This window comes from Oenanthe melanoleuca, chromosome 6 (genome assembly GCF_029582105.1).
Source record: "Oenanthe melanoleuca isolate GR-GAL-2019-014 chromosome 6, OMel1.0, whole genome shotgun sequence".
Lineage (NCBI taxonomy): Eukaryota > Metazoa > Chordata > Aves > Passeriformes > Muscicapidae > Oenanthe > Oenanthe melanoleuca.
Genome location: NC_079340.1, coordinates 2,971,168 through 2,994,623, shown reverse-complemented (window position 1 = coordinate 2,994,623; position 23,456 = coordinate 2,971,168). Strand labels below are relative to the sequence as shown.

Here is a 23,456-nt window from a genome sequence, read left to right as displayed (position 1 = left end):
TGCCCAAAGGGGCTCCAAGAGAGCTGCAGAGGGATTTTGAACTAGGGCACGGGGTGCCAGGACAAGGTGGAATGGGCAGGGGTTAGATGGGAGATGGGGCTTCCATCACACACATCCCTGCCTCCCGTTGCTGGGAAGGAAAAACACTTTTTGGCTTTGGGAGGTGCTGGCAGTGCCTCAATACCCCCAAAACTGCAAACCTGGCTGGGGTGGTGGCATCTCACTGTCCCCTCTCTGTCCCAGCCCCTCTCTGGTCACCAGGAGGTGATGGAAGGATCAGCCTGCTGGGGGGTGCTGGATGCTGGGGGTCCCCGAGACGACAGGGGCTGCGTGCCGGGGGGACAGTGGCTGTTTTTGGGGGATGCTGAGGGCAGGGGATGCTGCAGGAGGGGGGTCCCTAAGGTGACAGAGGCTGTTTTTGGGGGATGCTGTGTCCCGGGGGGTCCCTAAGAGGACAGAGGCTGTTTTTGGGGGATGCTGCGGAAGGGGGGGTCCCTAAGAGGACAGAGGCTGTTTTTGGGGGATGCTGCGGGCGGGGGGTCCCTAAGAGGACAGAGGCTGTTTTTGGGGGATGCTGTGTCCCGGGGGGTCCCTAAGAGGACAGAGGCTGTTTTTGGGGGATGCTGTGTCCCGGGGGGTCCCTACGGGGACAGAGGCTGTTTTTGGGGGATGCCGCCTGCCGGGGGTCCCGGGGGTGTCCCGGCCGTGCCGGGGCGGTGCGGGGGGCGTGTCCCGGAGCCGGGGGCGGTCCCGGACGCCCCTCGGCCCCATCCCGGTGCCCGCCCCGGTCCCTCCCCCGCCGAGGCGCCGGCGGTCGGCGCGGCCGCGGGGCTGCGCTCCCGCCACCGCTCCCGCCGCCCCCATGGGGCGCCCGACGGCGCGGCCGGCCCGGCGCGGGAGCTGAGCCCGGAGCGCCCCAGGTACCGTATCCCCTCCGGGACCGGGCATCCCCCCTCTCCGTGCTCCCCCCGAACCTGGGGCTGGGTGTTTTCCCCCCTCCAGCCTCCGGGACCGGGCATCCTGCCCCGCTCCGCGCCCCATCCCCGGTCCCGGGCATCCCCCGGGCATCCCCTCGCCATCCCGGGCATTACCGGACCCCCGGGCCGTGCATCCCTCGGGACTCCTCTCATCTCCTCCCCGGGGGTGGTGGGGGCTCTTTTCCCGGCCCTTTGCATCCCAACCCCTCCGGGCACCCGGGGAGTTTCTTGGGCAGGGGTGTGTCTCCCCCAAGCCAGGGCAGGCGGGACAATGGGACGAAGGTTTCTTTTGCCCCTGGAGCACAGATCCCGCAGCGTGGCCATGAGGTGCCCCTGCCGGAGCCAACGCTGGGCTTCAAACCTCTGGAAAATAGATGGATCGCTAGTTTTGAGGCCCAGCATGCGCCCTGCGGATGGCATCCTCCCACCTCTCCTGCCTTCCAGTTGCGTTTCTTATTTAAAAGAGGCTTTTCTGTCCCTCTTTTGGCCTGGAAGCCAGCCCCACCGGGCTGGGAGCCCAGCTCCCGGCTGTGCCTGCTGCTGCGGCTCGAGTCTCCCAGAGTGAGTTTTGGGATTTGCTTCTTTGGCTGTGCCCCCCTTGCACCCCCAAAAACCGCCTGGGGAGCAAGCTCTGGAAGCGGGGAGGTGCTGCACGGCTGGGGGATGAAGATGGAGGAGGAAGAGGAGCAGATGTAGCCGAGGTTTGGGGTTTGGCTCGGCAGCCTCCCGCTGTAGGACCACGAGAGGAGCGGGATGCGCAGAGCCCCCGTGTGCGACCCAGGCACCCTCTCTGCCGGAGAGGATGTGCTGGGAGCAAGGCTGAGCTCCTGCCCGGCTCCTCGGGGCTGAAAACTTCCAGAAACCTCATCCAGGCTGCGTTTCCGATGGCTGCCGGACTTTTCCGGACCTGCTTCCCTGCCCTTTCCCCGGTGCATCCTCTTGGTGCTGGCGGAGAGAACACCCCCTCGTCTTCCCTGGCCGTGGCACCCCTCACATCCCGAGCTGTGCTCCGGTTGTTTTTCCCTCCTGGAAGGGGGAAAACAGCAGATTTTGGGGTGGCTGGGCTGGGAGCAGGCAGGCATTGCCTGAGGAGGAGGCAGACAGGCAGCGGTGGTGGGACATTTCCTTCCTGGAAGGCAGGAAGTGATTTATGTCTTTGCACGGAGCCTAAAAATAACGGGCAGGTCTCTGTTGTGAGCAAAACTCCCCGGGGATTTGCTTGATTTTTGCTTTATTTGTGAAGGGAGCGGGGCGGGGGAGAGGTGATCTGAGAGCTCCGAGTCCTCCTGCATCCCAAAGCGCGGTGCTGGCGTGCATAAGGCGCTGCTTGTCCTGGGAAAGGTGTGGTCTGCAGCGCTTCCCGGCGTGGAAAAGCCGCCCCGTGTAAAAGGAGCCGTCCCGTTGCTCCGGCAGCTTTCCCCGGGCTGGGAGGGGAGCCGTGGTTAGCTATGAATAGCACAAAATCACAGCCCTCGCCTTCCCAAAACGCCCCGGCCGGCTCCGCGTGGCTCTGGGCTGTTCTGGGGGGGGGCCAGCCCGAGTTCCCCACCCTCGGGGACACCCTGCTCCCCCCGGCATCCGGAGCGGGGTCACTCGGCAGAGCCTCCGGCGGGGAGCAGCTTGGCACATCTGCTTTGGGTGTGGGGCTCTGGCGCTTCCTGCAGCCTGGGGAGCTGCTTGGCGTGGGACAAAAGCTTTGCCCACAGGTCGCTGGTCTCTTTGGAGATGCCCCCAGCCTTTATCTTCATGTTTTATGGCCTTTTTTTTTTTTTTCCTTTTTTCTTTGTGCTGCTGGAAGGAAAGCCTTCAGGCGAGCGTGCTCACAGAACTTGAAACCACGGGCAGCGTTTCCGAGTCGGGGCTTTGTTCCTCTTTCCTCTGCTGCTCATTGATGAAACCCCCTCACCTCAGCAGCCACCAGCCCAAGCATCTCCTGCCTGCCCTAAAAGCAGCACCCCAAGGATGGGTGGGATGTGTCAGGGAAGCTGCCAGCGGGCCTTGGAATTTGGGAGGTGTGAGGCAGGAGTCACAGGTGGGCTCCTTGCAAAACCCTGGGATCACTGAGTTTGGAAGGGACCTTAAAAGTCATCTCATTCCACTCCCTGCCATGGGCAAGGGCACCTCCCACCAGCCTAGGCTGCTCCAAGCCCCATCCAACACATCCAGGGATGTAATTCCTCCCAGGCTGTGCTTAGCAAGGCAGGTTAATAACACTGATCAATAATGCAAGCCAGGTTTGTGAAGGAGGGCTGCAGCCTGGATACCATTCCCAATGGATACTAGCACCCTCCTCATGGTGGGGAGCAGATTGGCATCCCCATTTTTGGGGTGGCTTCTTTTCTCCTCCACTCCCTGCCTCAAACAGCTTTCCCTGGATTCAGAGTGAAGAGTTTTAAACGAAGTAACTAAAGGCAAGTTGGTCACATGGAAGATGGGGATGTGGCACTTGATTTTGTGCCAAAAGACAGGAGCACGTTGGGGAGGGGGTGTGAAATGCCTGATCCTCATTATTCTGGATGCTCCTGCTTGGATTTGAGGGCAGGCATCCCACTGATGCTTCCCTGTGGTGCTCGGCAGAGGCTTGGTGGGGGGATTGGCAGCACCAGTCCTGACTGGGAAATACCTCCAGACTTTCTAGGAAATGCTGCTTATTTAGTTATGTTTTTGGCCATCACCAGTGTCTCTCTGAGGAGCTTGTAAGGATGTAGGGCAGTCACTTTTGCTCCTTTAAAGATATTAATAAATCAGTCAAGGCTTGTAAAAGCAGAGCTGGCTCCTGCAATGTTGCCTTTCCAGGGCCTTTTCCTGCCTGTGGCAAAGCACTTTTAGGTGGACTTGAGGCATTTTGGTCACAGCTCGGTGGGTGGACAACGCATTCCAAATAATCTGCAGTTTAATGTGTTATTTCTCACCTTTATTTTTTGTTTTATTGTGTGTTTTTGAGAAGCTGGGCCGCTTCCTTCCGGCATCACCTGGAACAACAGGGGCCCTGTTCCCATGCAGCCTTTGCTCTGGGATACCTCCCAGCACAGCCAGGCTGCCCCAGAGAAGATGTTTGTGTGTTGTTTAATTTAATTTTCACTGTTTTTTTGGGAAAGAGGGTTAAAGAGCACGCTGGGGGGGTGGGGCTCAGCTCCAGTGTTTCCTCCAGGCTCTGGTGATGCCCCTCTGGCTGCCCTGGAGCTTCCTGCTGACCTGCTGTATTTCCTGCCTCCCTGCTTGCCTCAGCACTGCTCTAGGAATACCCCCAGCTCCCTCAGGGATGCATCCATACCAACTCCATGCTGAAAAGCCACGGGGGCTGCCCCACACCAAGGAAGGATGGATGCATTAGGAGGATGCTGCCACGGCTGCCTCTTCTCCCCAAAGGGCTTCGCTTTTCATTTAGAAGAGCTTTAAAAGCCATAAAATATCTCGAGGATGCACGGAAGGAGGTTTATTTGATTTATTTCCTGCTGACAATGAGGCAGCCAGGCAAGTGCACGCTTCCTCCTCGGAGCGGTGGCCGGGGCAGATGCATCCTGCAGCTGCAGCCTGGCCACCTCCCACTATATTTAGTCCATTGTTTGCTGCAGCTTTGAGTCCTCTCCAGGTCCCTGGGTGTGGGAATAACCCCTGTGCCTGGTGGAGGGGGAGAGGAGAGGTGGGAAGGTGGAGGGCTGAGCATTGATGCGGCATCATGACTTCTGTGGGAGAGGCTGGGGATGCTCAAGTGGAATTCCTGGGATGCTCCTCTGGCATTCCCTGTCCAGGCTTGGCAGAGCTGGATGTTCTGAAACAGGGTCTGGAGAGGAAGGGAAGCACTTCTGCCTTGCCCACCTGGAGGCACAGCTTTTTCATTAAGCAGCAAAAATAATTAATCAGCAGTGCTTTGAGTTTCAGTGAAACACCTGGAGAGGGGTACTGCTGGTTTGTTTGGTGGGATGCCCTCGTGCAGGGTGTTGGTTCCTTTGGCAGCTGGGGAGAAAATGGGCTCTTTGTTCAGGAACCTTGGCCATGACTGATCTCAGGCTTGGCTTTGGGGTCTGTGAAGGGATGAGTGGCCGGCAGCAGGAATATTTCTGGGGTTTGTCCCCAGAAAAGAAGGACAAGGTGCAGATGGGATGCTGTGCAGGGGGATGTTGTCTCTGCATCCTCTCTCTCCTAGGAAGGAAACCCCCAAATACTGTGTGGTGAAAGGGAAGGGATGCTCAGAACCAAACCACCCCAGCTGATGGCTAATGCCATCATAAAATCCATGTGGTTTGCTTCCCAGCTTCCTAACCTGGAATTGTAGAATCCCAGAGTGGTTTGGGGTGGGAATGACCTTAGAGATTAACTCATTCCAACCCCCTGCCATGAGCAGGGACACCTTCCACTAGACCAGGCTGCTCCAAGCTCCATCCAGCCTTGAGCACTTGGAGGGCCAAGGCATTGACAGCTTCTCTGGTGTCCTGTTCCAGTGCAGGAACTTCTCATGGTGTTTGTAATTCTGGCCAGTGATGGGGAAAAGAATGATATTTGAGCTTGTCCAGAGCCCTTTGGTGGGCTGGTCCATGGGCTCCTGCTTCTCTCAGCTGGCCTGTGATGGTGACTTTATGGCATCTCTTCCCTTTGCAGCCACCAGTAATATTTGGAAAAGTTTTCAGCCAAGATAATTTCATCTTTTTTTCTGGGGTAGGGTTTTGCTTCCCTAACCCATCCCAATTTGTGTCCCAGCTTGCAGAGTGTGCACTTGGGGGGGTTGTAAATCCTCCTGCTCCCATCAGATGCAGCAATACCAGTAAATAGCTGCTCCCACATGGATAACACAGCACTTCCCTCTTCCTGTGGCTTTTTAGAGCAGTTCCCTTGGCTTCCCTGAGAACCTACTCTGGGTAATTTCGGTACTTTTCTTGCTTGGTTTTGCCTGCCCAGCCTGAGCAGGGAGTGGGGGAAGAAGCTGAGATGTGATTTCCTCTCTCCATTCATTTTGTGGTTTGAAAGACAATTTCCAAATCTGCCCAGTCTTTCATGCCTGTTATTTCTTGGCGTGGTTTGTCGGGAAAAGAAAATATCCCTGGGGGTTTTAGGGTGAAGGTGGGTGTCTGTGGAGAGGGGAGAAAAGACAAAGGAAATACAGAAACTGCCTGCCTCAAAACTGGGGGGTGGAATCTCCATCCTCCAACGTGGGGATGGCTGGAGCAAACCCAGAGGGATTGATCCAGCCCACTGTTGAAAAGATGCACCCATTCTGAGCAAAATCAGGGAAAAAAAAGCATCCTGGCCATGTGCCCCATTCCTGCTTGCTGCCTGAGCTCTCCAAAGCCACGAGTGCTTGCTCTGAAACACTCTAAACCTCCCTATATATTTTTTCCCCCTTTATTTTTGCCCTCTCAGTGTTTACGTGAAAGAAACACTCAAGAGGACTTGGAGGAGCTGCACTGGCCTGAAACAGCTGGTTTTGTTTCCCCCCCCACCCCCCTGCTCTTGTGTGTTAAAGAAACCAGGCTGCCTAATGGTGCAGAAAATTCACAGTAGAGCAACAAGTTTTCTGTGGAGCAGTGAAGGAAGGAGGTGGGGAGGAGGGGAAAATGTGTTCCTGGGCACAGTCGGCTAGAAATAGCACATTTTCCTCAGGCTTTTCCCCCCCACTCGAGGCATTTGCAGCTGCTGGGGGGCATCACATTCCCTGGGATTGCAGCAGGGGATGGATCCTGTGCTGCCTTACAGGCAGCAGGAGCAGCTGCAGCAGGATTTGTAGGGCTGGGTTAAAGCCATTCCTGCTATTCCCAGCGCTATTCGGAGCAGGTACTGTACGCTGCCAGGGTTATTCCCACGCACCACAAAGGAGGTTTTACTGGGGACCATCTCGTTAGGAGTGGGCAGAGGGATTTTTTTTGTGTTTTCCAGGCTTCCCTTTTGCCATGTCTCCCTGTTGGGAAGCCAGGATCCGGCCCTGGCTGGCGCAGACAGTCGGCTCATTGTCCCAGCCCGCTGGAGTGTGGCGGGATGCTCCTGGCCGCCGCCAGCCCTGCCCCTTTGGATTCCATCCTTGTTCGGGGATGAGCTCCCAGGGGCTGCTTTCGGGGTCCCTGCCTGCCCTGGGTGCTCCCCCCACTGCTCCAAAGCAGCTTCCAGGCTGGCACACACAGACCTGCTCCAGGCATGCTCCTACACCCGGAATTAGCAAATATCCAGCAGCATGTGCTGTCTGTTCAGGAGTTTTCCGTGTGGGGAGGGACTCTGGAGTGGTTTGTGGGTGCTGGGAAAGCAGAGGACGAGGCTCAGGCTGTGCTGTGCCACGTGCTGACTCAGCAGATTTTTAGGGACCGGATCCAGCATTTTGCCCTTTATTTTCCCCCCCTTCTCCCTCCTCAGCCTTACTTTCACCTCCCCATGGAGCAGGCTGCATGGCAGGCAGGAAGAAAGCCTTTTGTGGGAGCGGGGAGGGAAAGGGCTGGCTTAGCATTCCTTCCCCGGCCGCCTGTCAGCAGGGGGTTGCCTGGGATTTTCCCTGTGCTAAATCAGGAAAAAATAAATTCCTCTTCCCATTTTTCTCTTGTTTTGTTTGGTTTTTTTCCCCTCTTTGCTCCCTGCCCATCCCTGCACAGCTGCCCACGGGTGATGGGTACCACGGCCAGCGCGGCACAGCAGGCGGTCTCGGCATCCCCGCTGGAGAGCCGGGCGCCAGGAGACGGCAGCATGGAGGACCAGCACTCCCTCAGCATCCACTCCTTCCAGACCCTGGGGCTCCACAACAGCAAGGCCAAGTCCATCATCACCAACAAAGTGGCGCCCGTGGTCATCACGTAAGTCCTCGGCAGCCTCTAAAATTCTGGGCTTCTCCACCCTCTTCTCCAAATGTTGGGGTTTGTCTCAATCTTAGCCTGTGCCATTGTTTTTTTTTTCCTTTACCCATCTGTGTGTGGCTCTTGCAGGTACAACTGCAGGGAGGAGTTCCAGATCCACGATGACCTGCTGAAGGCCAACTACACGGTGGGACGCATTTCTGAGGCCACGCTGGAGCACTACCTGGTGCAGGTGAGCATCTCTGCCACCAATTTCATTTCACCCTGGGCTATGGGGACCTCAGGAGTTTTTGAAGATCACCTAGAAAAATCAATTTTTACACTCAGTTGTGTTGAAATCCCACCTTGCTCAAATCCACATTCTCTCTTCTGATGTTTTGCAGGGGAAATACTTCATGGTCAGGGATGTATATGGGAAATTAGATGTTTTGAACACTACTGGCAGCTGCGGCGCTCCCAATTTCCGTCAGGCCAAGGGAGGTTACCCCGTGTTCGGGATGGGGCAGCCCAGCCTCAACGGCTTCAAGCTGGTGCTGCAGAAGCTGCAGAGAGAAGGACACAAGGTTGGTGGGAGAGTGGGGAATTGGGGTGGGGGAAAAAAGCCAGGAGAACTTTTTAGACATTGAGCTATTCGCAGGAATGTGTCTTCTTCTGCGTCCGTGAGGAGCCCGTGGTGTTCCTGCGGCTGGAGGGGGATTTTGTGTCCTACACCCCGCGGGGCAAGGAGAACCTCCACGAGAACCTGCAGCGGGGCGTGCGGGCCGAGAGCCTGGAGCTGGCCATCCGCAAGGAGGTGGGCTGGGCTGGGAAAGGCAGCACATCCCTCCAGGTGAGCAGCCGGCGGAGGGGCCGTGACGGGGTTTTCCCCGTCTCCCGCAGATCCGTGACTTCGCGCAGCTGAGCGAGGGCGTGTACCACGTGTACAACGACATCGAGCGGCTGCGGGACGAGCCCCACGCCGTGCGGGTGCAGGGCGACGAGGACATCCAGGTCACCGACGAGGTCTACCGCCGGCCTGTCTTCCTCCAGCCCTCCTACAGGTCCTTCCCTTCCCTCCTCCTCCTCCTCCTTGTGTTGTGGGGGTGAGGCCCCCCCCGTGGTCCCATCCTAAGGAGGGCTGTTCCCATCCCGGCAGGTACCACCGGCTGCCCCTGCCCGCCGAGGGAGCCCCTTTGGAGGAGCAGTTTGATGCTTTCATCCGCTGCCTCAGGGTGAGCTGAGGCAAAGCATCTGATCCACGGGCCCTCCTTGGGGTGGGATTTGCTTCTGTGCTGTGTTGGAGAGCATCTTCTGGTTTTCCTGAGCTCTGCCTGTTAGAGGATGCCTGTGCCTGCAGATCCCGCTCCCCTTGCTGTAGGATCCTGTTGGAGAAGCAGTTCATCCCTACCCCTGGCTAGAAATTACCATCCCTGGCCACCTCCAGGCCGCTCTTCTCTAAGTGGCTTTGGCAGGAATGATCTCCCTTTGGTGCAAAGGGTTCTGGAAGACGAAATCTCATTGGGTTTGGGATGAGTGGTGGGAATGTCCCCAGTGGGGTGGGCAGGCTGGTGGGTGGAGAGGGCACTGGGCAGGGGAATGCAGTGGGTGGGCCACTCATTCCTGTCCTGCTCCCTGCACTCCATCTCCTGAGCAAAAGGGAGATGCCATGTTTGAGAGTGGTCATCACCTCCATCCCAGCCACTGATGGGGCAGACTTGGTTCTCCTGGAAGCCGCTGGAGTCTCCATCCATCATCCACCATCCATCCATCATCCATCCATCCATCCATCCATCCAATAATCCATCCATCATCCATCCGTCCATCCATCCATCATCCATCCATCCATCCATCCATCATCCATCCTCAATCCATCCATCCATCCATCCATCCATCCATCCATCCATCATACATCCATCCATCCATCCAATCATCCATCCATCATCCATCCGTCCATCCATCCATCATCCATCCATCCATCCATCCATCCATCCATCATCCATCCATCCATCCATCCATCCATCATCCATCCGTCCATCCATCCATCCATCATCCATCCATCACCCATCCCTGTGTCTCTCCCCCTAGGAGAGCCCCAGCCTGCTGCTGCGGGACCCCGGCAGACCCCCTCCCGCGCTGCTCTTCGGCTGCCAGACCGGCGTGGGCAGGACCAACCTGGGCATGGCCATGGGCACCCTGCTCCTGCTCCACCACCGAGGAGCTGCCCTGAAGCCTGAGTAAGCACAGCAGCCCCCAGGGCAGGGTTGTGGGATGCCCATTCCCTCTAGGGCTGCTTTGATTTCCTCTTTCTCCCGCTGCAGCTTCCCCCACTTGCCTAAGACCTCTCCTAGGGACAGGCTCAGAGTCATCCAGAGCTTCATGGAGATGGTCCCCAAAGGGCAGCAGATAGTGGAGGAGGTAAGGGGGTGCTGGTGAACTGGTGAACCCTCCAGCAGGGTGGCTGGGAGGGAGGGAGGGATGGAGTTTCCCCCCCCCCGCAAATCCAAGACTTATGGAGCAATTTCCTTCTTGCTCCTCCCGAGGTGGATGGTGCCATCGCCTCCTGCTCGGAGATGCACGACATGAAGGAAGCCATCTATGAGTACAAGAAGAAGCTGGAAGGGATTGGGGAGGACTATCAGATCCAGGTAATCAGAGGATTGCTCGGATGCGAGCCGCCGGCACCGGGAAATTTATCGAGCTGTTTTTGCGCCGCCATAGAAGAATGTAAATTCTGGGAACCCAAAGCTTCCTGTGAGCTGGAGATTTCCCAGCAACATGAAACCTGGAAGGTTGTGGAGTGTCTCTTTTTTTCTTCCCCAGTTGTTTTAAAAGCCATAAAATGGAAAGCAGGCTGGTTTGGGCTTTGCTACTGCTTCTGCTGGATGACCTCGGGGGCAAATAATATCCTGTGCCCTGATTTCATCAGCTCTAAAATTGGAAAATCAATATCAGCCTGGATGGTAAAAGTCCTTGGGAGCTGGGAGGGGTCATTGCAAATATAGTCACCCAAGGTCAGGCTTTTCTAGTTGTTGATTTATGTTTTTTCCTGTTGTTTTGAAGAGCCATCAGGGTGGCTTTTCATGCTGGAAAACTGTGGTTTTCCCTGCCCAGCCAAGGGGGCTCCTCACCAGGTGATGGAAGGAGGCTGGATGCTCAGGTGGAAGTGCTGCCTGATTCCAGTTTCCTTGGAGATTAATTTTCCCATTTAAATGTTGAACATGGAGCAGAAGTGCCAGAGCTGGTTGTGAAGGGCGACCTCAAACCAGGTGCCCTGTGGCAAAAAAAACCCAACAAACCATGAAAATGATTAAGCAACAGGAAAAGAAGGAATTTACTGTCACTTTTTTGATGTTTAGTGGCAAATCCCAAATTTCATACTCCCCTTTTTGGGTGGATTTGATGCTGCTCATGTGCTGGCAGATCCTCTTGCATAGCAGGGGAAGGTTGGGCATGGGACAGGGGATTTTCCCTGATTGCCTTGAAGCCTTTCCCTGACTTTTCCCTGCTGGGGAAAGCTGCTCCGTGTCATCCTGGACTCCTGGAAAACAAATGGCTGGGGGACTGCCGTAAATAAGCCTCAAGGAGTGTTTATTTGAAGTCTTTGTGGAGCAAGAGCAGGTTTAAACAGTGGCAAGGGGCCAGGAAAATGTGCTGGGGGCACATGGAGGGTGAGGAGGGGAGTCAGTCATCGGAAAACCAGCCTGGACTTCTTTGTGCTGGAGTGCAGTGGGTGAGGTGGGTGGTTCTGGGGGGAGGAGGGGCTTTTGTGGGCATGGGGGAATGATGTCTGTGGGTTTCTGCCTGGGTTTGGGGGCAGAAATGGAGATTTAAGACCTCGAGTGGGATGGAGGTGCAGGTGAATCCTAGTGTGGGATGCTGAGCTGCCAGAATCCCACAACACCTGGCTTTCCATGGCTGAAACACGAGCAGATCATTCCTCTTTCCACCCATAACCTCTTTAGGGGGGTTGTTAGGAGTTTTGCCTTGGGTGAGAGCGCTGGGATGGATTTTATTGCAGGAATCCAAGTGCTCGGGAAGCAGCACCGCTCTGCTATCGGTGCTGCCGGCAAACCTGGCAGGGCTCCATCCCCACAGGCTTTGTTTTGAGTTTCCAGAGCAAATCCCACTGCCTTTCCTCTTGATAAATGACTGCAGGCCGGATTTCTCTTGTGGAGAACAAGTAAATATTCATGAGTCAGCCGTGCAATGTCAGGGATGAGCAAACCCCGCTCTCTGAGCTGACCCCAAACACAGCCCTGTTGTCTTATAGGGTTTTCCATCCTAGCCTGGCAAGTGGGTTCCAGCAGGCTCTCTGGGGATGTTTGTGGGTGCCATGCTGGGTGTTCCTTACCTGGTGCCAGGTTGATTTGTTGGATGGGATGCTCAGAGGTACAAACCCCCCTGCCCCGAGGTTTCTGAATTATGGAAAATCCCGAGGGTCTGAGTTTCCTCCCTGAGAGGGGATAGCTGTGATGGAAAAAATGCCTGGATTGTGGAGGTGATGATAAAAGAGGAGGAGGAGAGCTTGGTGGAAACATAGGCACCAGGATGCTTCTGGACATGGGGAGACACTTGGAAATTAAGGATATTGCAGGGTGTGTGGCTGGAATAGGGGCCCTCTCTCCCCAGGGATGCCACTGCCTGAGTTTTTCATCCAAAGGCCATGGAGATGGCTGGAATGGGGGCAGGACCTTGCATTTTCCAGACCCATCCCCTTGGGTTTGACTCTCCCAGGTGGACAGTGTGTCCATGTGACAGCATGGACTGGCTGGAACTGTTCCCAGTGTGTGCTGAGGGGAAGCTGTTGTTTTGAGCTGAAATGTGAATTGATGCCTTTGAGCACCGCTTAATATGGGAAACTGGAAATGCTTCATTAAGAAAAAAAATAAAATTAATCCAAAGTGTCTTTTTTCCCCAGCCTCCTGGTCTGCTGGGGGCTGCAGCACTGAGCATCACAGATTTCCCTGTCCTTTGCTTCCAGGGGAGCAGCACCAAAGAGTATTTCCTCCAGAGGACTCTGCAGAGCCTCGAACGCTATTTCTACTTGATTGCTTTCAACTACTACCTTCACGAGCAGGTAAAGCCAGAACAGCCCAACCCCTGAGCTCTTTTTTGTGGGCTCTGTCCGAGCAGGTTTGGTCAGGGGGAGCAGAGCCCAGGCTGATGGTGCGTCCCCCCGCCGGCAGTACCCCCTGGGCTTTGCCCTCAGCTTCAGCAGGTGGATGTGCCGGCACCCGGAGCTGTGCCGGCTGCAGGCGGGGATGAACTGCGCCGAGACCACCGTCAGCGCCGAGCTCGTCACGAAGGGCACCCGGGTGCTGGTGAGTCAGAGTGCAGAGCTGGGACGGGTGGGAGAAGCCAAGGGTTTCCTCATTTTGTGATGTCTTGAGTCCAAATCCTGCTGGCAGGCTCGGTGAGGGTGGGGCTAGATGGTTTTGAATTCCCTTCCAACCCAGGTGAGGGTAAATGTGTGGCCAGAGATGCCTGTGCACCTGGATGTGTCTGGAGAATTGTAATGGCTTGATAGCAAAATCAGTGAAAGACCACAAATCAGAAATACAGTTTAATAGGAAAAAAGAGAAAAATAAAATACATGCAATAGTACAAAAGAAAAACCACTGACAGAGTCAGAATGCAACCTGACACCCCACTAGTCAGGGTGGTGGCAGCAGTCCAGATGAAGTGGTCTTGTTGAAGTAGTGATCCTGTAGAAAGGTCTGGTAGCTCTTGTCCTCTGGAAACCAGTGGGTAAGGGCTGCTCTGATGTTCCAAATCTCAGTTTTTTATCTGGGTAGGAAATGTTTGTCTCCTCCCCCTGGCTGGAGCATCTCCCAGTGGGATGATGTAATTTTATCAGTCATGCAGTGGGACTGAATGGCCCATTAACAGAAGATATCTCCCTGGAGGAAGGATTGGTCATGGGAAAGATAAAGAGCATTGCCCCAGCTGGTTTTTAACACTGGCCCATTAGCAGAGGATATCTCCATTGAGATAAGGATCACTGCCCCACCTGGTTTCAGCAGATGGTGACAGAATACATAATTTTGGGCACATCTTTACATTGTAACCTAGGACAAGCATCCACCTGGATGTCTGCCCATCCATCCTGGGCAGCACCTCCACGGTTTTTGGGTGGGATGAAGGAGGCCAGGGCCATTGGTGCCTTTGAGCTGCAAGAAGAGCGTGTCCCACCTTGGAAACGCAGCCGTGGGGCTTTGAGGCAGGGATGCTGCCGTTGGAAAAGTCTGGGGGCTTGTCCTGAGCAGGATCCATGGCTTGTGGAGTGCTGAGGGTGGCAAGGGGCATCCCTAGCCTGGACACTGCTCTGTTCCAGGTGGCAGATGAGCGCTTCTGCCCGGACGTGCTGAGCACTGCCAAGGAGATGAGCGTGGCCAACTTCCGAAGGGTGCCCAAAATGCCCGTCTACGGCACGGCACAGCCCAGCTCCAAGGTGAGGGACAATCCCAAATCGGGCAGGGACCCCACATCAGGCTCCCAGCCCCCCATCACCCTTTCCCACCCTTTCCTCAGGCCCTGGGCAGCGTCCTGAGGTACCTGACGGATGCCAAGAGGAAACATTCCCGCATTGTCTGGATCAACCTGCGGGAGGAAGCGGTCCTGGAAGGGAACGAGCAGATCTACACGCTGCGGGAGCCTGGGCTCCTGGAGGAGCTGATCCCCGTGCCTGCTGCCTCCCCCCAGCAGCTGGAGGTGAGCTCTGGGAGGTGCTGGATGCTGTGGAATTTCCCAGGAACCCTCATGGTTGATTTCCACAGGCTGTGATAGTTCCTCACCCTCTGGAGCTGCTGGTTTTGTTTTCCTTTGGGAGCAAGGGAGCAAAGCAGAGATCTACCCTGAAAGAATTATAGCATGCCTAGAGTGCAAGGGTAAAAGGCATCTGGGGAAAGGGGAGTGGATGTTCCCAGCTGGATTTCCAGGGGAGACAGGCAGTGGAGGAGCTTGGCTGCCAGCAGCAGCATGGCTGCATGGAGGAGCTGGTGGGAAAGGATGCTCCTGGGGCTCCCATCAAATCGCAGAGGGACCTGGGCAGAACTGGTGACCAGAACCTGGTGTGGGGTTTGAGGTGTTCTGAATCTAAAAACATTGATTAAAACCTGCTAAAATTAGGGGGATGGGTGTTGCAGTGAGAGTTTCTGTTCTGCAGAAACTGGAGGCTGCCCTGAAGGGGGACCTGCTGAAGTGCCAGAAGTGGCTGGAGGTGTACCTGGAGGCAGAGAAGCAGATGAAGATGTTCAAGAGCTGCCTGACCACTCAGGAGATCTTCAGCCAGCAGAAGAATTCCTGCCAGGGACTCACCTACCGCCGCATCCCCATCCCTGACTTCTGTGCTCCCAAGGAGCAGGTACCCCAGGGAGGGGATGGTGCTGCTGCCTCCAGCCCTGAGGCTGTGCAGGAATGTCTCTTGGATGCTCAGTGATGGTGGGGTGTTTGCCAGGGCAGGGGGGGATCCCCAGGAGATGCTGCACGCAGAGGCTCTGTGCCTTCAGGTGGGCAAGGATGGATCTGGCAGCAAGGAAACAGGGATATTTCAACCTGGAGGCTGTAGGACAAAGGAAACCCCACGGGGAGGGTGTCCTGCATCCCTAAAACCCCACTGGCTTCATCCTGGCAGGACTTTGACCGGCTGCTGGAGGCCATGAAGAGCGCCCTGGCCGAGGATTCACGGGCAGCCTTCGTCTTCAACTGCTGCAGCGGCCGGGGCAGGACCACCACAGCCATGGTCATCGCTGTCCTCACCCTCTGGCACTTCACTGTGAGCACAGGGGCTGCAGCCAGCCCTGGGGAAGCTCTGGAGAGCCCATGGTGGCTGTGGCACAGCCAGAGGGTTGAAAGGAGTGTGGGCAGTGGGTGGACTGCGGGGCTGGGTGTTGTTATTTGCTTGTGCCTAACTCCCAGTGAGCTCCAGAAGTTTGGGTGAATCCCTGGTGAGCCTTTACCCTCTTCCTGAGAGCTCCCACCCCAGGATGAAGGGTTAAGGGCAAGGGAGATCATGGAATGGGTTGGGTTGGAAGGAACCTTAAAGCTCATTCAATTCCACTCTCTGCCATAGGCAGGGACACCTTCCACTGTCCCAGGCTGCTCCAAGCCCTGTCCAGCCTGGCTTTGGACACTTCCAGGGATCCAGGGGCAGCCACAGCTGCTCTGGGCAACCTTAGCCATGCCTGGAACAGTCCTCTGTCTATCCAGACACGTGGACAGGGATAAAACTTTCATGTTGTGTGCCTGGCAGAGGCAGGGTGAGGGATGCTGGGGGTCCTGGTGGGCTGGGCACACTTTTTGTGCAACCCATAATGACCCAGTCCCTTCTGGCCACCCCAGGGCATCCCTGAGATGAGTGAGGAGGAAATTGTGAGTGTGCCCGATGCCAAGTACACCAAGGGGGAGTTTGAGGTGAGTCCTGGGGATTCAGGGTGGCTCCTGGAGACATCCCTTGTTTGGAGGGGCTGGATCCTCTCCTGGGCAGTGGGATGAGGCAGGTGATGCCCTGCTGCTCCTGCCCCTGCTGCAGGTGGTGATGAAGGTGGTGCAGCTCCTCCCTGATGGTCACCAGATGAAGAAGGAGGTGGACATGGCCCTGGACACAGTCAGTGAGACCATGACCCCCATGCACTACCACCTGAGGGAGATCATCATCTGCACCTACCGCCAGGTGAGCCCCTCTTCCACCAGCCTGCTCTGGGGGGCTCACATCTCCTTTTGGGGGCACCAGTGCCAATTTTGGGCATTCTGAGTGGTCTCAGATCTCCTTTTGGGGGCACCAGTGCCAATTTTGGGCATTCTGAGTGGTCTCAGATCTCTTTTTGGGGGGCTTGGGGGCACCAGAGCCAATTTTGGGCATCCTGGGTGCTCTCAGATCTCCTTTTTGGGGCACCAGAACCAATTTTGGGCATCCTGAGTGGTCTCAGATCTCTTTTTGGGGGCACCAATGCCAATTTTGGGCATCCTGGGTGGTCTCAGATCTCCTTTTGGAGGGCATCAGTGCCAATTTTGGGCATCCTGGGTGGTCTCAGATCTCTTTTTGGGGCACCAGTGCCAATTTTGGGCATGCTGGGTGGTCTCAGATCTCTTTTTGGAGGGCACCAGTGCCAATTTTGGGCATCCTGGGTGCTCTCAGATCTCTTTTTGGAGGGCACCAGTGCCAATTTTGGGCATCCTGAGTGGTCTCAGATCTCTTTTTGGGGGCACCAGTGCCAATTTTGGGCATTCTGAGTGGTCTCAGATCTCTTTTTGGGGGGCACCAGTGACAATTTTGGGCATCCTGGGAGCTCTCAGATCTCTTTTTAGGGGCACCAGAGCCAATTTTGGGCATCCTGGGTGCTCTCAGATCTCTTTTTGGGGGCACCAGTGCCAATTTTGGGCATCCTGAGTGGTTTCAGATCTCTTTTTGGGGCACCAGTGCCAATTATGGGCATCCTGGGTGGTCTCAGATCTCCTTTTGGAGGGCATCAGTGCCAATTTTGGGCATTCTGAGTGGTCTCAGATCTCCTTTTGGGGGCACCAGAGCCAATTTTGGGCATCCTGAGTGGTTTCAGATCTCTTTTTGGGGCACCAGTGCCAGTTTTGGGCATCCTGGGTGGTCTCAGATCTCCTTTTGGGGGGCTTGGGGGCACCAGTGCCAATTTTGGGCATCCTGGGTGGTCTCAGGACCTGTGTTGGGTCATCCTGTGCAGTCCAGGCTCTGATTTGAGCCTCCCCAAACCTGTGATTTGCCCCCCAAAACAGCAAAGTCTCACCCCCAAAAGGTTGGATTTCCACCCAAAATTCTCATATCTTCCCCTAAAATGTCCCTTTTTTCTTCCAAAATTGTCTATATTCCCTAAAATTATCAGGTTATCTCTGAAATAACTCTTTCCTCCCCAAACACTTTTCAGCTTGGCCAAAAACCTCTATTTAGCCCTAAAATTCCCATTTTTCCTGTAAAAAAAATACTGGTTTCCCACAAAAAATATGGATTTTTCACTTCAAAATCTTTGATTTTTCCTCTAAATCTGGAGGTCCTGAGCCCCAAAATTCCCATTTCTGCTGCAAAAATATTGATTTCCCATTAAATATATGGATTTTTCCCTCTAAAATTTTTGATTTTTCCTTTAAATCAGGAAGATCTGTGTGGTCCCACCCATGGATTTGGGGGTGCCATTGCACTGGGCAGTTCCAGAGGGGGCAGCTGGGATCTGGGATCATTTCTCAGGCTGAATCTCTTGGGTGTGTCACAGTCACAGGGCTGCCTCAGATCCTGCTTATCCTGCAGGAAAAACAGAATTTTTGGACAGCAAACTGATATGATTATGCAGAAGCTGATTTATTGTTTGCTTTTTAGTTTTAATTATACATTTTAAGACTACTGTATACTTTTTACATACAATGATTGGTGGTTATTTGAAACTTTATTGCTTAGTTTTATTTTTTGTTTTTTTTTTTTTTTTTTTTGGTTTTTTTTTTTTTTTTTTTGGTTTTTTTTTTTTTTTCTTTTGATTTAGCACAATTTTAGTGGCCTGGAAGGGTTTTAACAAGTTGCAGAAAAACACTTAAAAATGGCTCATCTTGTGCACTGTTATAAACATTGGTTTAAACCAAGAAATATACATATATAAGAAAATAAGAAATATATACCCATCCAGCATCCCTTTATTTCCATCCCATGAGGCCAGCAGAGGGCAGGGCTGGTCTGCCCCTCTCCAATTCCGGCCCCAAAATCTCAATTAACAGCTGCTCAATGATTGATGGAGGGAAGAAAAACCAAAATGTTCACTCACCCAGGAGCATCTGCAGCCTCCTGGTTCCTGAGATCCTCTGAATTTTTTGGGGAGCTGGGAGAGAAAACCTTAGCTCCTTGCAGATGTAGCAATTATTAATTAATTTATAGTCACATAAATTTTTATTAATTTATTTTTATTTGGGATAAGTACTTGGTTTCCCACCCCTAACTGGGAGGAAAAAATAAGAAAATGTAGGAAATGATAAATAATGGATTAAAGATGAGTGATAGGATGTATAAGAGGTAAATAGTAAGATAACAGAAGAAAAATAAATAGGATAATAGAATAAAATGAGAAGTAACAGGGTAATAGAAGAAAACTGATTAATAGAAGAAAATTAAGTAGGATAATAGAATAAAATGATAAGTAACAGAAGAAAAAGGAATAGTAGAATAACACAACAAATAATAGGATAAGAAATAAAGAGGATAATATCAAACATGGTAAATAACAGGATAATAGAATGAAAAATAAATAGGGTAATAGAGTACCAGGATAAATTACAGGATAATAGGATTTGCTCCCTACAAATACTGGCACACACTGGTGGAGGAGACACCTTTTCCCAAGGGGTGAACTGGAGAAATTGCTGCTTTTTGGGATGGGCTGTGGGATCAGAGCTCTGATTTGTACTTATTAATTAGTACTTATTAATTATTAGTAGAACTTATTAATTCCTAGAAAGGGCAGTGTGCAGGGCTTAAAAGTAATGGCAATAATAATGCTAATAAAAATTACATACTGTATCTAATATCTGTGTAATTACATAAGTTATCTAATAAAACAACAAATATAAATAATGAATGCTTGAGCATTATAGTGTGTATAAAACATGTAAATTATATATATATATATATATAAAACATATAAAAGAGATATTTATAATTTTTATATATAAAATAGTGATGGCCACCAACCTCAGAGCTTCTCTTCCTCTGGAAACAGAGGCTGAATCCAGGTGGGAACACCTTCCAGGGAGTTGTTTTTTCCTGGGGGAAGTGCTTTACAGACCAGGAACTCATGGTTTGGGGTGCAGCTTGCCCCTGCACCCCACATTTAGTTATTTTTGAGCTCTGGGAATGTTGTTACCTGCTGGAAACCACACGGAAATGAGACCTGGAAGGAGCGGGATGGATGGATACGCTCATTTTTGTTTCTACAGTTTCTACAGTTCTTCCCATGCCCTTCCCACAGCTTCTCCCAGGCTGTGGCTGAGGCTGGGATGCAGGAGCTCCCCTGGGATGCTCTCCCAGCACGGGTGCCTCAGCCAGGCTGGTGTTCCCTGCAGGGAAAGTCGGGCAAGGACGAGCGGGAGAGGCGGACGCTGCAGCTGAGGAGCCTGCAGTACCTGGAGCGCTACATCTTCCTCATCCTCTTCAACTCCTACCTGCACCTGGAGAAGAAGGACTCCTGGCAGAGGCCCTTCAGCCTCTGGATGCGTGAGGTGAGGCTTTCCCTGGCCCAGCCTCCCGTTTATATAGGAATTTCCTGGGATGCAGGCAGCTGTCTTAACTCGTATCTGATTTCTGGGCTCGTTGGGGCTCCCTGGGTTGGTGGCTCTCATGGAAAGCCACTGGAGATGGATGGAATCCCACCACATGGATGGGGAGCTCTGCCACCCCCAAACCTGCTCTTTTCCCCTGGTTTGAGTTTCCCAGGGGAATTGCAGCATCCGGGGCTGGGGGGCCACCATCCAAACCTGCCTGGCCAGGAGAGGTGGCACAAGGGATGGGAGGTCTGGGAGGATAGGATGTGGCATTAAATATCCAAGGGGATCAGGAACCAGCTGGAAAAATGGAACAGGGGGCCAGTGAGACACCCTAAATAATGCTTAAGAAATGGGGGGCCAGTGAGAGACCCTAATTGATCCTTATGGAATGGGGGAAGGCTGGGTAAGAGACCCTAAATTACCCATATTTCCTACTCAGGGGGGATGTAGGTGCTGTATTTATTTGGGATGCACTGATTTGAAAGGGAATTTGGGGGAGGGGGTTGTAAATTTCCCTGGAAAAAAGGATTTTGGAGGTGGTGCAAGTGATGGGCACAGGGGTGTGTGTGATGGTGCCTGGGGGGTTCTTCTGTGTGAAAGGAGAGTCAGGGAGGAGAAGGGGAAGCTGGGGATATGGCAATAATAAAAATTTTAAAAATATTATTAATATTAATATTAATATTAATATTAATATTAATATAGTTTGTATTTATTTGAATTTTATTATTGCACGACTGTACCTTATTATTTTCAATCCCAATCTGCATCCTTTAGGGCTGAATCTTTTGGGGTTGCACCTTTTAAAGCAGCAGCTTTTGGGGCTGCACCCTTTAGGGCTGAATCTTTTGGGGCTGCAGCTTTAAAGCAGTACTTTTTTGGTGCTGCAACTGTTAAAGCATCACCTTTTGGGGCTCCACCTTTTGGGGCTGCATCCTTCAGTGCTGAATCTTTTGGGGCTGCATCTTTTAAAGCAGGACCTTTTGGGGCTGCACTCTTTAGTATTCCATCTTTTGGGGCTGCACCTGTTAAAGCAGGACATTTTGGGGCTGCAGCCTTTAGTACCATATCTTTTGGGACTACACCTTTTAAAGCAGCATCTTTTTGGGGCTGCAGCCTTTAATGCTGCACCTTTTGGGGCTGCATCTTTTAAAACAGCCCTTTTTGGGACTGCACCTTTTGGAGCTGCACCTTTCTGGGCTGCAGCCTTTAGTGCTGCATCTTTTGGGGCTGCACCCTTTAGTGCTGAATCTTCTGGGGCTGCAGCTTTAAAGCAGCACTTTTGGGGCTGCAGCCTTTAGTGCTGCACCTTTTAAGGCTGCATTTTTTAAAACAGCATTTTGGGGGGCTGCATTTTTTAAAACAGCACTTTTGGGGGCTGCACTCTTTAGTACTATATCTTTTGGGGCTGCACCCTTAAAACAGCACTTTTGGGGCTGTATTCTTTAGTGTTGCATGTTTTTGGGCTGCACCTTTTAAAGCAACACCTTTTGGGGCTGCAGCCTTCAGTGCTGCACCTTTTGGGGCTGCATCTTTTAAAACAGCACTTTTGGGGCTGCAGCCTTTAGTGCTGCATATTTTGGAGCTGGACCTGTTAAAGCAGAACCTTTTTGGGGCTACACTCTTAGTGCTGCACCTTTTGTGGCTGCAGCCTTTAGTGCTGCAACATTTGGGGCTGTGTTTCCAGTGCAGGAATTTATATCTGTCCATGGGTTTGCTGGAGCACCTTTTAATGCAGCATCTTTTGGTGCTGCACGTTTGGAGTGTGGCCCCAAAAGTCGCTGCCCCTTTTAATGCCACATCTCCCACTCCTGGTGTTTACATCCCTCCCCTTCCCACCTCCCCAGTCTGCTGGAGGGGAGGGAAAAACACCCAACCTGTGGATACAAGGAGCCTTTGACCCCCGGGGCGCCCCTTCCCTCTGCATAATCCCTGAGTTTTTAGCACAAACAAGGAGCCATTGTAGCTTTTTGGCAGGAGGGTGCCAAAGCCAACAAACCCTGTGATGGCTGACCCCAGCAGCAAGGAAGAGGCTTAGAAAATGGATAAACTGGGGCTGGGGACAGGCTGGGGGAGCTGAAGGGGGTGGAACTGGGATGGGGGGGATGCTGAGGATCTTCACCCCGGAGGTGGCAAAAGCATCCCTGGGGGTGGGAGGGGAATTCAATCTCTTTTTTTTTTCTCCTTCTGTTTCCAGGTGGCAGCAGTGGCTGGGGTCTACGAGGTGCTGAACCAGCTGGGGTTCCCAGAGCTGGAGAGCCTGGAGGGCCAAGCCCTGTGCACGCTGCGGGGCCGCTGGCAGGCGCAGGGAGCCACGTCCCGTCCCTTCCGCGGGGACTTCGTGTAGGGCCAGGCACGGGGGGAGCCCCTGCTGCTTTCTCTGGGGTGGGGAAGAGCAAAAAAATACAAAACAAACAAAAAAAAAGACTGTTTTCCTCAAAATTAGGGTGTGGGGAGGGAGGGGTGAGCCTCAAAGCTGCCGTAGGATGGGAGGATTTCTGGGGTTCTTTTGGCCGCAATAAAAAAAGATTGTAAATTAAAAATCGAGGCTTTCCTCACTTTTCTCCCTGAGGCAACGTAGCATTGGCACAAATTTATCTATTTATACACACAGAGGTGTATTAATGTGCATAAACACAAATATACATGTCTATATACACATAAATATATGGTGATGTATTTATGGCTCCATGTATATATGGAGCAGCCAGAATTAGGACTCAGAGAAATCCCAGTCACTTCAAACCTGGGTATTTTTAAAGCTTGGGCACATTTGTTGGTTCTTCCCATCTCTTTTTTAGTCCTGGGTGCAGCTGGGGGAGTGGCAGCTGTGGTACCCAGTTTTGGGGTCCCACTGACCAAATTGAGTGCCAGGGTGGTGCTGAGGGGCTGAGCTGCTCAGAAAAGACAAAAGCTGCTCAGTAAAAGCAAAATTAATGCCAGGTTTTTGTTTTTTTTTTTAAGGAAAGAGTGAAAAATGAATTAATCCAAAGGAGATGATTTAAATGAGGGCTCCCAGTGCCCCCCATGCCTCACAGTGGGGTGAGAGGAGTTTTGGGGAACAGGGGGAAGTCTCTTGGAGGGAGGAGAGAATGGGATGGGAGGCACAAAAGCAGGAGCACCACTCTCTGTCTGTCCCAGCAGCTGCTTTCATCTGCTGCCAGTGGCAGGAGGTGGCAGAAATTCAAAGGTGGAGGCTGGAAAGAAAAACAACATTTTAAAATAGCAAAGCACTGCTTTTTCTTCAGCCTTGGCTGTGACAGACCCAAGTCCCAAGGGGTCCCTCTTTTTCTTTTTTTTTGGCTTAGCCACACATTTGGCATGTGCATTTTAGTGTTTTTTTTTTTTTTTTTTTCTTTTTTTTTCCAAGCAGAAATACCTGCCTGAATGCTTTGCCCCTGGCTGAGTGTTGCAGTGTTTGGATAAGTTGCTGCTGATGCAGTCAGACAGTTGATTGAGTGATTTC

At 52.9% G+C, this 23,456-nt stretch overlaps 1 protein-coding gene across 1 annotated transcript; it reads left to right on the top strand.

The window, feature by feature from the left end:
- Nucleotides 1-792: 792 nt before the first annotated feature.
- Nucleotides 793-22,533, top strand: PALD1 (phosphatase domain containing paladin 1). Its single transcript, XM_056495587.1, has 20 exons — nucleotides 793-920; nucleotides 7,550-7,747; nucleotides 7,877-7,979; nucleotides 8,131-8,310; nucleotides 8,385-8,540; nucleotides 8,627-8,787; nucleotides 8,883-8,958; nucleotides 9,812-9,960; nucleotides 10,045-10,141; nucleotides 10,267-10,371; nucleotides 12,708-12,803; nucleotides 12,913-13,047; nucleotides 14,061-14,177; nucleotides 14,258-14,437; nucleotides 14,892-15,089; nucleotides 15,360-15,500; nucleotides 16,067-16,138; nucleotides 16,257-16,397; nucleotides 19,793-19,948; nucleotides 22,188-22,533. Exons 2-20 carry the CDS (start codon nucleotides 7,563-7,565, stop codon nucleotides 22,335-22,337), a joined length of 2,598 nt encoding a protein of 865 aa, XP_056351562.1. The 5' UTR covers nucleotides 793-920; nucleotides 7,550-7,562; the 3' UTR covers nucleotides 22,338-22,533.
- Nucleotides 22,534-23,456: the final 923 nt, after the last annotated feature.

What these genes read in the sequence shown, in the direction of transcription:
- PALD1 (XM_056495587.1), top strand. Translation starts at nt 7,563, where the DNA reads ATGGGTACCACGGCCAGCGCGGCACAGCAGGCGGTCTCGGCATCCCCG. An exon ending in TGGAGCACTACCTGGTGCAG is followed by an intron (nt 7,980 to 8,130) that starts GTGAGCATCTCT and finishes GATGTTTTGCAG; the next exon opens with GGGAAATACTTCATGGTCAG. An exon ending in ACTACTACCTTCACGAGCAG is followed by an intron (nt 12,804 to 12,912) that starts GTAAAGCCAGAA and finishes CCCCGCCGGCAG; the next exon opens with TACCCCCTGGGCTTTGCCCT.